This window comes from Dendronephthya gigantea, unplaced genomic scaffold (assembly GCF_004324835.1).
Source record: "Dendronephthya gigantea isolate DGI-Jeju-01 unplaced genomic scaffold, DenGig_1.0 000003F, whole genome shotgun sequence".
NCBI lineage: Eukaryota > Metazoa > Cnidaria > Anthozoa > Malacalcyonacea > Nephtheidae > Dendronephthya > Dendronephthya gigantea.
In genome coordinates, this window is record NW_021163013.1 from 3,731,868 (window position 1) to 3,744,167 (window position 12,300).

Sequence of the window (12,300 nt, forward strand, 5' to 3'; positions counted from 1 at the left end):
TGTCCTTATTTTAGCATCCGTAATTTATCCACTAGTTCAAAAGTTCAAATCCATCGGAAGAAAAGATCATACCTAAAAATGACAGCGAATGTTCTAAGGGTAAACAGACTTCAAAGATTATCTCACTTTTACTTTCTATCGTCGAAATCGAGATCGACTCTGCGACGGAACTATGACGGAGGTCATTGTCAGCACGAAGTCATCGAACTCTTTCCGACGTAAATTCCGTAGAAAAGTTCATCACTTGTAAGTTGTGACTCCAAAGAACAGAGAGAGATCAGTTACACCAACGCCGCAATGATGTAGCCCAGCGGCTAACCGCGTAGAATATAAAATTGGTCGGGGAAAAAATTTGGCCAGTATACAGGGAGAGTTCTTTTGTATTTTTGTAAATATCGTTGTCAGTTTTTAGGCAAATTGCTTCCTACATTCAAATAAAGACATGATTAAGCTATTCTCTCTGAAGCAACAAAAAAAGGAAGGAGAAACGTCTAAGAGCAGCGGAGTAAAACGAGCTTCGGCAGCCCAGTTGAGAATCACGAAAGGTCAGTGTTTTCGTCTTGGTAATTCGTCCTTCCGTTCCCAGAATTTACTTTTATTGCTCGTCAACGCTTTACCTAAAGCAAAGCGTTTTGCCATGTATTGTTTAACTATGTGAGGCGTGTTATGATTAGTATTAAGCACGGATATTTTGTTTATAGCACATGTATACGTAAGTGATACATATATTGTGGGAAACATCTTCCTATGACTTAATCTATTAAGGAAACACTATAAAATTTACCCTAGATGTCGTTTGAAAACGACGGTTAATTATAATGTACACGTGCTTTGAAGTATAGGCGTGATAATAATACAATTTATAGAAATCATTAACAATGCTGTTGTCAAGGCTTATTCCAAAATATGAATCTTGGTATGTGACTGTATTGTTTTCTAATTAACCAGTATATTAGGGTGTGCACCAGAACGTGGTATGTACTCAAGTATAATTGTATTGTATAAGTTTCTGCCACAGCTTTAATTTTTTTTGGTGCTCACAGAAACCCAAATCATAATTGCTTCTTGTGCATCCCTGTAGTAATTAGCAATGGTTTGTTTTGAAGTAATGTTCATCAGTGGTATTAACACTGCTCAATGCTCATGTTCAGGTAAATTCTAATGGTAGTCATAGGATAAGGGAATGACCATACAGTAAATTTCTCATTTATAAATGTATGCTAACATCAATAAGCATTTTGATTTAATTGACATTTATCACATGACCTTGTAGAAGAATATGTAATATAAAATTCATTCATTCATTTTAATTATCACAAAAGCAAATATGTTTTGATTAGGTCTCATATTGGTCGTTCTACTTCTCATCAAATTTAATGAAATAGGCCATACTGTATATTATACTTCCATTTTATCTCCAAGATGAATACTGTACTGCATAACTCTAATTTTGAGCTTAGGATTGTCTCCCAAATATCATTTCTTGATCTACAGTAAAGACCATCACATTACCTAAATGTTCACACTGTCCACATACATCCCTCTTATATCATATATATAGTGCAAGTATATGATGAAAATTTCCATAGTGTTTATTGAAATGTTATAAATTCTTCTTTACAATTTGCATGAAATCTTCACCCTATTTGGCCTAGTACGTTTATAATGCTGTTACCAATGTTCTTTTCCCAATTAATAGCATCTACATAATATATTAAGCCTATTAAAAGATGTTTTTACAAATTCATATACATTATACATTAGTCCTGGAGCTTATAATTGGAGATTATAACTGCATTCTTTTCATAGGCAATCCATTTAAATGTTTTGAGGCTAGGTACAGCAATTATTGCTTAATGCCTACCCATTCCTAAGTTGCAATGTATGATGTGTAACACAATGCACTTGTTTTCAAGAGGTGTATAATCTTTGCAATCCACATATTTTTTTTATTTTTGTCAATTATTTCTTTGGTATGGCCTTTGCCAGTGTGTGAAGTATTGGATTTTATAATTCTCAATATACGCTAATGTTGTGCTTGGAATCACATACCTGTATATAAATACTATACACAACAAATGTCAATTTATTGGCACAGCACTGCTAAAATGGGTAGTGTCGTATACCTGTGCCCAATTTTATTAGCATTGAGACTACCAATACAAAGGCCGGGCACTAATGAAATGGACACACAGGTACCCATTTTAGTTGAGCCATGCTGATAGATTTATGCAGTGTGAACTACTAGTTGACATCAACCAACACCATCAAACTGATAAAATAAAATCCCTCAGATCAGAAGGAATTATCTACTGAATTAGTCTCATTACAATTTTCTCCTTTGCAAATCCGTTAAATATTCTAATTCATTTTATTGCACAGTAGGCTTCCATCTTCACCATCTGACACAGGTCTACGGGACTTCAGATAGAAAAGCCATAAAATATGTGATTTTAGGGCTGAGAGCTGAAATTAAATTCTTGTAAGACACAGTATGAACCTAAATAAGATTTCACTTAGGTTTTGATAAGGAAATTAAGTAAATTCACAGTCAGAAAACATGAAGATGAACCATTTGTAACCTGGCAAAATTAAGGCTATACATAATATCTATTTTAAGATGCTAGATTTTTTTTGGAGAAAGCCCTTAAGATAATACGGTTAAACTGGCGGACAGTACTTTGCACTGATGAAATCACGAATCATCTCGTGTTGACAGAAGAAATCCTAAACAGGCTAATCCCCTGTTGTAATTACGTCAGATTTTTCTAGCAGAGCGTCTGTATGAGCGTGACTCACCATTACGGATACCTAACAACATTCACCCACAGTAGCCTTACGCTCGACAATAATCTGGTAATTCACTAGAACGGGTGACTCCAGTGCAGGCATAGGAATCCCAATAAATACTATTTGAAATAATAGAAGTTAGTCCAGTTGGTCTGTGAGTTCAGTGACGTCGTGATCGCGAAGCATAAGATACAGCATGCTTCGCGATCACAATACACTGATAAATAAAGTCATGCCATTCACGTAGAAAACGTTTGATAAGCTCTTTGAAAGTCAGCTTGGTTTGCATTATAACTACATAGCTACCAGATTCACACAACATCTTAGTTTGCCTTTGCACTTTGTTCAAACTATAGCTACTATTCATTGTGTACCGTTGTCTTTCTGACAAATTCAAAGCTGTTCGCTGTAAATTCAAAATGGTCAAAACTATCCCTAAAACCAAAAGATTACCTCCGGGGTCAATTTGACCTTTTGGCAAAGTAAAGACATTAAAACCTCCAAATTCAGGCCCAAATTCCTACGAGTTTGTACAGTCGAGATTATGTACTTTTGATATTCAGTATTACAGTACTTCTTTATAAGCGCTATAGGATTTTTGCAAACCAGGGGCCGGTTGTACAAAGGTCGGATAAGGCTGTCCACCGGATAGTGTTTTTTCAGTCGCTTTAAAATTGCCTTTTGCTTGGTAAGACTTTCATTAATGTATGTCTTCACTGCATGAATCTCTTTACAAATGAGGAAACTTGACTATGATAAGCGTGGTTAATTTAAATAAAGACAAGTACAGTGGATGCACTTAGAGTATTAGTCCTTAAGGTGTTTATAGGTCAAGTGAGTTGTTCAAAATAGATTTTCGTGGCACACTTAAGGACACACCTGGTTTGTGGTTTATTAGAATTTCCCATATTTATACACGCACTTCCACAAAAAATGGCTCCGAAAATGCCTCCCCATTACGAAAAAAAAACCCACCTTTTTTCTCAGATACCATCGAGCCAATTCCATTGAGCTTGATATCCTAGGACAAGTTGGATAGCCTAGGACGTATTCATGTTCACGTAACGTGAAAAGCGATCAATCAAAAATGTAGAATTTGCTCCTCCTCTTAACAAGCTGGCTACGCCACTGGTTCGTATCATTTACAGGCTTAAGCGAAATAAACAAAACAATATTGCAATAGATATTCATGCAGACAGTAAACTTTATCTGATAAGCTTTCACATAACATATTAAGACATAGAAACCATGACCAGCCGACAATTTAAAAAAGTAAAGTGAAAAGCAAATTCCGAATAAACAAGACATCTTGAGAATCACAATATAATTCAAACAAGACACGGGTTAAGACTGTAAATTTTCGACTTTATTACAAAGTAATCTGTGTCAGTTAATCACGGATTAAGACTGCAGTTAATCTGTGTCTTGTTTGTGAATTATATTTTGATTGTATTTATTCGGAATTTTCTTTTTACTTTATATTAAGACATATATACACTATATAGCATTCAAGAATATATGTAAACAAAGCGTTTGTGCCTATTGCGGACGTTTTCCATCATTTTAAAGGATCTTTTATCTGTTTAGATATAAATGATCTTAGTTTACCAAAGACGTGTAAGATCGAGTTTCCAGATCCGGATGATTTGCTGAATTTTAAATTGGTCATTGCTCCTGATGAGGTAGGAATGGGCAAATATAGCATTGATCTAACATGCAGCCAAGGTTGTTCTATATATTCAGCTTTTCCATGCACGATTGTAGGCTTTAAATTCGTTCATTAATATACGATTCTTTCTTTCATTTTCTAGGGCTTTTATAGAAATGGTCATTTCGATTTCAGCTTTAAGGTAATGTAGCCATGAACTACATTAAGTATATACATTAATAGCAACAGCAACGTTTAAAATGTCTTCCAGATTCAGTTTAATTGTATTGAACCAAATATAGAGAGTAAAGACTCTTTAGATAGCTCATTAACATTGTTAAAGTTCTCCAGCTAAAGTTCTCCAGAATATGGGCATGTTTCCGTATCGCAGTCGTTGTGAGAGATAAATTTCATCTCTTGGAACGTCCCCCTATAGGAATATATACATATTCTGTTCACACGTACTGAAATTTTGTTTATATATACGTATTTAAACGGTTGAAAAAACACTATCCGGTGGGTAGCGCTATCCGGCTTTCATACAACCGACCCCTGTATGGCATCTTTACATTAATCACTGTAATGCTTAAGGTCCCCAGTATTTTTTATATTATTTACCAAGGCATTATCTCAAAAAATTGCAATTGTTGAGTAAAATTTTTCATCAACTTCTCAGGTTGGTCAAGGGTATCCTCACGATGCTCCAAAAGTAAAGTGTGAAACAAAGGTTTGTGATTTATTAACTTATTTTAACTACAGTACGTGTAACTACGTTTACGTTTCCGCATGGCGAATGCTGTGCGATCTTTCAAGGGAGAACACCACACACGTCTTACTCACTTTATATATACGCCGGCCATAAACAACTTTACCAGCTTTAGAGTGAACCACTATTATCACCACTAAAGGTCGTCCTCCACTTGCACGTACTGTCAGTGCGGCCGATTTGGCGTATGCTCGGTGACTCGAAACTGGTCACTCACGTATGCATGACAGTAGAACTGTATTCTACTTTCAAGACTGCCGTCAACGCGCAAGCCGTATACGTGCGATTTCAGCGCGTACGTACGTGCATGCAAGTGGTGGCCGGCCTTTGGAAAAATACTGGGAATCGATGTTCTTCAACTTCTTCAACTGTAAAATGAACAGTTTGGGTGTGAGACATGTTCCTGATGATCTTTAATCTTTAACTTTATTTACAGTAGCTATCATCAAAAACTTGATTTAAAATCAAATTGAGAGATGAAAATTTAGAGGTCTCATATGATGCAGGGACCGGTGGCGCTATATCCACCGGTTCTCTTTCCTAACTGTTAGCTCCAAAACTGTAATTTCATTGTTATTCAAGCAAGCATGCTTAAAACAGTGGTAAAAATCATCATCCGGTGGATAGCGCTTTCCGGCTTTTGTACAACGGGTACCCGATTGATAATATTTTTCCCGCTTTTCATTCTTCAGGTTTATCATCCAAATATTGATCTCGAAGGAAATATTTGCCTAAACATTTTGAGGTATCCTTAGCTTTTATTGTCTGTTTTAATGTTGTACATGTTATAATGGCTATAGCCACTCGTTAACAATGAGGGAGTTTGCCAGGTCGTGCATGAGGTTGGTGCATTCAAAGGAATATCTGACCGAGTCTTTTTGTGCTGACGAATATTTTTTTACCCGACGTTCACTGAAGATCGTATGTCATCGTATTTATCTACGTTAAAGTTTTGTCTCGCAATAGTTGTGGTGTGTTTATCGAATCTTGGAGCAATTTCTCGATGGGCGATTTGATTTGCTCACATAATATACGCGGCTAATCCTCTACGATGTATACAAAAAAACTGTTCGTTTATTTACAATTTTCACCTCTATACTTTATAAAAGTACGATGTGCTGCTGTCTGAATATCGAACAACATTTAGGGTTCGCAACGCTTCTAATGTGTTCAGAAGCTTTCTATTGAAGACTGACACGCGCGTCGGAGTTAACGCCAGAGCAGGCTGCTTGTTCTTGGATAGACTGAGCAAACAAGGTTTTTAAGCAGTTTGTAGTCGTTTTTGTTGAGTAAAACATTTTTCAGATTTATACAAACTGCTGATCAATGTTTCCCTAACCCCCTAGTTGATACCATTTTTGCTAATAAAAAGTATTTTTATCAATTTATCGCTTGTTTCGTCAGGGCGATAAAATTCGCGTGAATATTTTTTTTAGTATTGGAACATTTTAAAAATAACTTTTTCCCATTTTTATTTGAGCGGTCCAACACGACCGGTTATTGTCGTTATCGCCGGCTTTTTATCGGACTAATTGGCAGCTAATCAACGTGCGTCATTTACCTTAAGCTTGCAATATAACATACAGTATATGTAACCTTATTGAATGTACAGTACGTAGAGCTCCCTCGTTTTTCCTCATGCCGGGATACAGCGATGGTCTGAAAATTGGCCTGTAAATCTCCCGAATCATCTTGGATGATCTGCAATTTGATATAATCACATGGTATAAATATCTTCTAATTGTGTTCCAGGGAAGACTGGAAGCCAGTGTTAACGATTAACTCCATCATTTATGGTCTTCAATATCTATTTCTGGTACAGTAAATTCTCACGTTTTTTGCTTAATTTAAACCTGTTTTACAATGAGAATGCACCAAAAGTGTTCTTGGCAACATTGCAAGAAAAACACTTTAGGTCCGTTCACACGTTCCAATTTGTCGGATGCAATTCATTTTTGACGTATGGAATGTAGTCTGTTATTAGCATGATTTAGCATGAGGACGTAAACGTCAAAGACGACGTGAAAATGACGAGTAAATGGCGTGGTATGTCCATATTTGGGCACATCACACCATTTACTCGCCATTTTCACGTCGTCTTTGACGTTCACGTACTCATGCTAAATCGCCCTATTGATAAAGCAGTACTGCATTTCCTTCAAGTTAATTACAGTAGCTCGTTTTGCTGCCCAAGCATGTAAATTGCAAGTCAGCCGACAAGAACATCGATCAGAAGTGAATTGGATCCGACAAAATTGATACATGTGAAGAGAAATTTATATATCTTTGTATTTTTTTTGTATCTCGTTTGCTGCTTCCAATATTCAACTTCGTTTAATGTGCAAATGACACTGAGAATTGTGACATTACAATAAATGTCGAAGATTTTTTATAGAGATGAATATCCTCTTGGCATTACCATAAAAGTTCACTTTGAACAAAACCAAACTGATGAGGACTATTCGCTAATACCACTAGTTTAAATTGGTTGCCTCTGTTGCATTTATTTTTTATTAGTTTTATTACTTTTATATTATTCAGTAAACTCTATATGAATTGGAGCGATACTCGGCTGACATCTCTGAATCCGAATTAAGGAAGAAATTCCTGCCTATTTTATTGTTTTTGTCAACACGGTTGACGATCGCGCCGACAAAAACGATAGAAAAGGACTGGAACTCCTTACTTCGGCTTCAAATAAGCGTTAAAGATGGCGGTCAAATACCACTCTGTATTCGTTCCAGACTAAATAGATTTCACTGGTTTTATATGACTGCATGGAACAGCCGAATCTACACAGTTTACATAGTTTCATTCTACAATACTAAAAATTCGCCTCATTTTGTTTTTCACAGGAACCTAACCCCGACGACCCTCTCAATAAAGGTATGTGATGAAAATTGTAACGTGATTTCTGTAAAAAGAAATGTAGGCCTTTATGCAAGGCTGCATTTAATGATGAACGCGTTGTGTGATCGAGTAGATTACCTTCGAAAACGTGATCTGATAGTTACGATCGTTTAAAATATGGAGGCATGTTGATCTTGAAGACGTTTTAAAGTTTTAAAACGTTTGTTTGTCCCATCAATTCCAGGGCCGTACTTTACCTGTCGAGCCAAATTTTACACCATGCAGGAAGTATCCGAATATTTTTCCGACAAATAACCGAACGGTGTATTAAAGAATTTTATTTCAACTGAACAAGCTCGACTTTTAGGAATACTGTTTGGGATAAAATTGCTTGTGCGACATCCCCAGTACCCGACCTTCATTACGTTCCTGTATGAAGCACTTCGACATTGCGATTGTACTGAGTTCTTAACTAAATTTTGTGCGAGTGATAAACGCCCTCTTTTGCTTCGGGAGCTTTATGATTTCTCTTCACTCCTCTAAAACAAGGAGGAATTTCGTTTTAAACTAAAGCCTGGTTTTCACCACTCGCAGATAGACGCCGATGCTCGGCGATACTGACTTCGTAGCAGTCGGCGAGTATCGCAGAAAGGCGGTTTTCATCAACGCAATCTGTCGGTTCTTCGTGTATTTTGGACACTGGGTTCGAAATTAGGATGATTAGTTGACAAATTAGAACACTGGGTTCGAAATTAGGATGATTAGCATTTTACGATTGTCAGCGAAGTCCGTCAATGCGGTTTTCATGGTTTCATTAGTCGCAGCCTATCTGCGACAAACGCCGATCGTCGTAACAAAACAATTTTTTTGTTTTGCTACGATCGTCAGGGACAGTCGCAGATTCATTACGATGAGCGGTTTTCACCAATTACGATGCTCGGCATCTGTCGTAATTTTGATATCGGCGCCGACTATCTGCGAGTGATGAAAACCAGGTTTAATCGGCAAGTTTGTGTACATTTTTAAGACTAAGCCAATCAGGATATCTAAATTTTAAACACTTTGTGTAAAATGGTTGATGATCTACTTTTTACCGGAAGCAGTCAATATTTATGCACTCTAATTGGGTTACTGAAAATGTGAACAAATTTTTCGATTACGTTCCAATGTAACCAGGGAGCAGCGTGGCAGCGTCTTCAAACAACTTAGCATCAAATGTGGTATAACAACTGCCCAGTGGCAGATCTTGGGGTGTGCAGAATAAATTACTACAGCTAAAATCGGAATCGTATTGGCAGATTTTAATGTAAAAATATTCTTTTCAAATCTATAACCAATAGCGTTGTTATAAGCTTTGTAATATATTCTGCACGCCCCTAGATCCGCCACTGAACTGCCTAAAATAGAAAAAAACACTTCTCGGCGTTTTGACCTGAGGGCCTCCATGAGGAGAGTTAGGTCGAAACGTTGAGAAGTGTTTTTGTCTATTTTAGGCCGTTCCTATACCATGTTTGATGTTAAATTTTCTGATTAATCTAAAACAAAATTCTTTCTTGTTTTCCACTTATAGATGCAGCTGAAGTATTACGGTCCAACAGAAGGTTGTTTGAACAGAATGTGAATAAAGCAATGCGAGGGGGCTATGTAAATGGGACGTATTTTGAAAGATGTCTCGGACGCTAAAATATACGAGAAGAAAAATGTGAAGTAAACTATGGCATATCTTAACCAGCATATGCATGCATGTACAGTATATATAGTATAAAAATGAAAGATATCGTAAAGAAGATGAGGAGCCGATCAGACCGGCATAGCTGAGACCATGCATAGTCGCTGTATGACACTGCCTGGGGCACATGTAACTGGAACTTTAAGACTCTTTTGCTCCTCACTGATCTGATAATATACTGGATATGGCAACAAGTCAGTATTAATGAACTGAAGTCCCTGCAGAACCGAGAGAAATACTGCTTCACGGCCGTTGTTATCAGGATTGATTTATAACATGATTCAAACTAAACAAAAAGAGCCTGAGACCTGTCCCGGGGGTTGCGTGAATTATCGATTCGTTTTAATCGGGGTTCCGGACGTTAATAAATTCTCACTTCGATTTTGATGGTTATCCAGTGTATTATCAGATCAGTTCCGAAACTTCTCCCATAACAAGACATATTGAAGCAACCAGCCAATTATATTCGAGTAGATGAACATTAATATTCGAACAGGTTAGAATTATTGTGTAGACAAATGTAACTTTAAAAAAATCTTCTCTGTGCGATACAAATTGGAGAAATACAAAGCACAGGCACAAAGTTGTGAACATATTGTACAACGAAATAATTCTGACCTGTTGGTTTGTAAAACAAAGGTTCCCTGGACTCTTAATACACCCGCAACATACACCCACGAGCATGATTTAGAGCTTTCCGTTGACAGACAGGCGTACAGAGACTGTGCTTAAACATTAGTTAGCCTGACCTGGATTAATTCTAACAGGTCTGCAAACAAGTTGCCCTATAACAACGAGGAGGAACTTCGTTTTGAACTAATCGGCCAGTTTGTTAACATTTTTATGGCTACGCCAATCAGAATGCCTAAATTTTTTAAACTTCATGTAAAACAGTAAATAATGTAATTTTTACCGGAAGTTATCAATATCTATGCATTCTGATTGGGTTATTGAAAATGAAAACAAATTTGCTGATTAGCTGAATCGAAATGCCTCCTTGTTCGTCTTTACTTCTTGTTTCGCGATGTAATAACTTGGAAACTAGCCTTGTTACAATGTTGTTTATATAAAGGATGTTCCAATGTGGAAACTGCACGAATTTGCATTATACATTTTATATGAAATTTGCTATATAAATTTAAACTTCAATTTTAACTAAAGTACCTATGAAAAATTTTAATAACAAATTAATTGCCCTAGTATGGTTTTGAAAACATACTCGAGCATTGGGATAAAAACTTGTGGAAGGCTAGTTGTTTGCAGACCTCTCAGTTTACTATACGTGTATAATCTTAGATGGTTTTTCGATTGGGTTGAAAATGCACGGGCAGTAAAAATTATTTTTGTCAATGTTTGGTTCGTCGGCCAGAAATATTTAAAGAATCATTTTCTAGATTTTTATTTTGTTCCTAAACCAAAAAAGTGCAAGTTTCAAAGCAATTCAACCTGTCCTGTTTATAGTTGGTGGATTATTGATAAAAAAATCAACATTATAAAGGGGCATTTGATTTCTTTAATTTTCAAAACGAAAGAAAAGCTTATATGTTATAATACTTTCGCAAATTTATTGAAAAATCTAGCATCCTTGGTCCTGCTTGTGAAGTTAAATAATTATATCTATTTGTTTCTATTTCTTGTAATATAAGCGAGATAAAAACTCTGTAAATGGACTCTGTAAGAAATGTCAACGTTTGTTTTAACTACACAAAAATTGTTTTGTTGCCATATTATATAAAGTAATTTGACGACCTCGAAGACGAAGTCGTAAAGTTAATGTACTCAGCTACGGTGTTTCCACTAAGAGCCAAGTCTGGCCTAGACCTAGCTTTAAATTTCACCTTTGAAGGAAAATCAGGCTCGACCGAGGTCTTGGCCGTGAAAACGAGTAGTAGAGAGCTGGGCCTATGTCAGGCAAGGGCTCTTATTGTTAACACAATGGCTTATCTAATCCTTATGAATCCTCCCATGAGGTATGTGAATAAAGTTGAATTTGTTTTTTCAGAAATCAGTTTTGATAAATCGTTTTAATTTGATTTTCCGCAGTTTTGAAATGAATGGCTCTGCTGATAAATTTCAAACCGTGGGTATGAGTCACTGAACTCTATATAAGCTGCAGCGAAACTTCGTCGCGATCTTTGAAGGCAATTTGAGGGTCCACCAGTCTTTTTCTTCAACTTTGGATAACATTACATATACACTTTATCCTTACTATATTACTAAACAGGTTATTCTGGGCAAAAACGTGCATGGATGAGCAAAATGAAATCGCGTGCACCACAACTCTTGGGAGACAAAACTGTGACGTAGATAAATACGGTGACATACTGATACACTTTTCAAATACTAGTATATTTCGCGCCAAAACACACATGCGACGACGAAAAATAATAAAAAAAAAACAAAAAAAAACCCTAGGCGAATTTTCAACTCCGTCGCTCACCAGAGTAATTATATGAAAATTATTGCAAATGGAAAACAGGCTTTAGTTGAAAACCGGATTAATCCGTGATCAACCGG

At 36.5% G+C, this 12,300-nt stretch overlaps 1 protein-coding gene across 1 annotated transcript; it reads left to right on the plus strand.

The window, feature by feature from the left end:
* Positions 1 to 244: 244 nt before the first annotated feature.
* On the plus strand, positions 245 to 11,714 carry LOC114541500 (NEDD8-conjugating enzyme Ubc12-like). The gene is made up of 8 exons (XM_028561418.1): positions 245 to 545; positions 4,378 to 4,472; positions 4,602 to 4,640; positions 5,115 to 5,165; positions 5,897 to 5,949; positions 6,957 to 7,020; positions 8,060 to 8,090; positions 9,625 to 11,714. The coding sequence occupies exons 1-8, from the start codon at positions 443 to 445 to the stop codon at positions 9,735 to 9,737; spliced, it is 549 nt and encodes a 182-aa protein (XP_028417219.1). The 5' UTR covers positions 245 to 442; the 3' UTR covers positions 9,738 to 11,714.
* Positions 11,715 to 12,300: the final 586 nt, after the last annotated feature.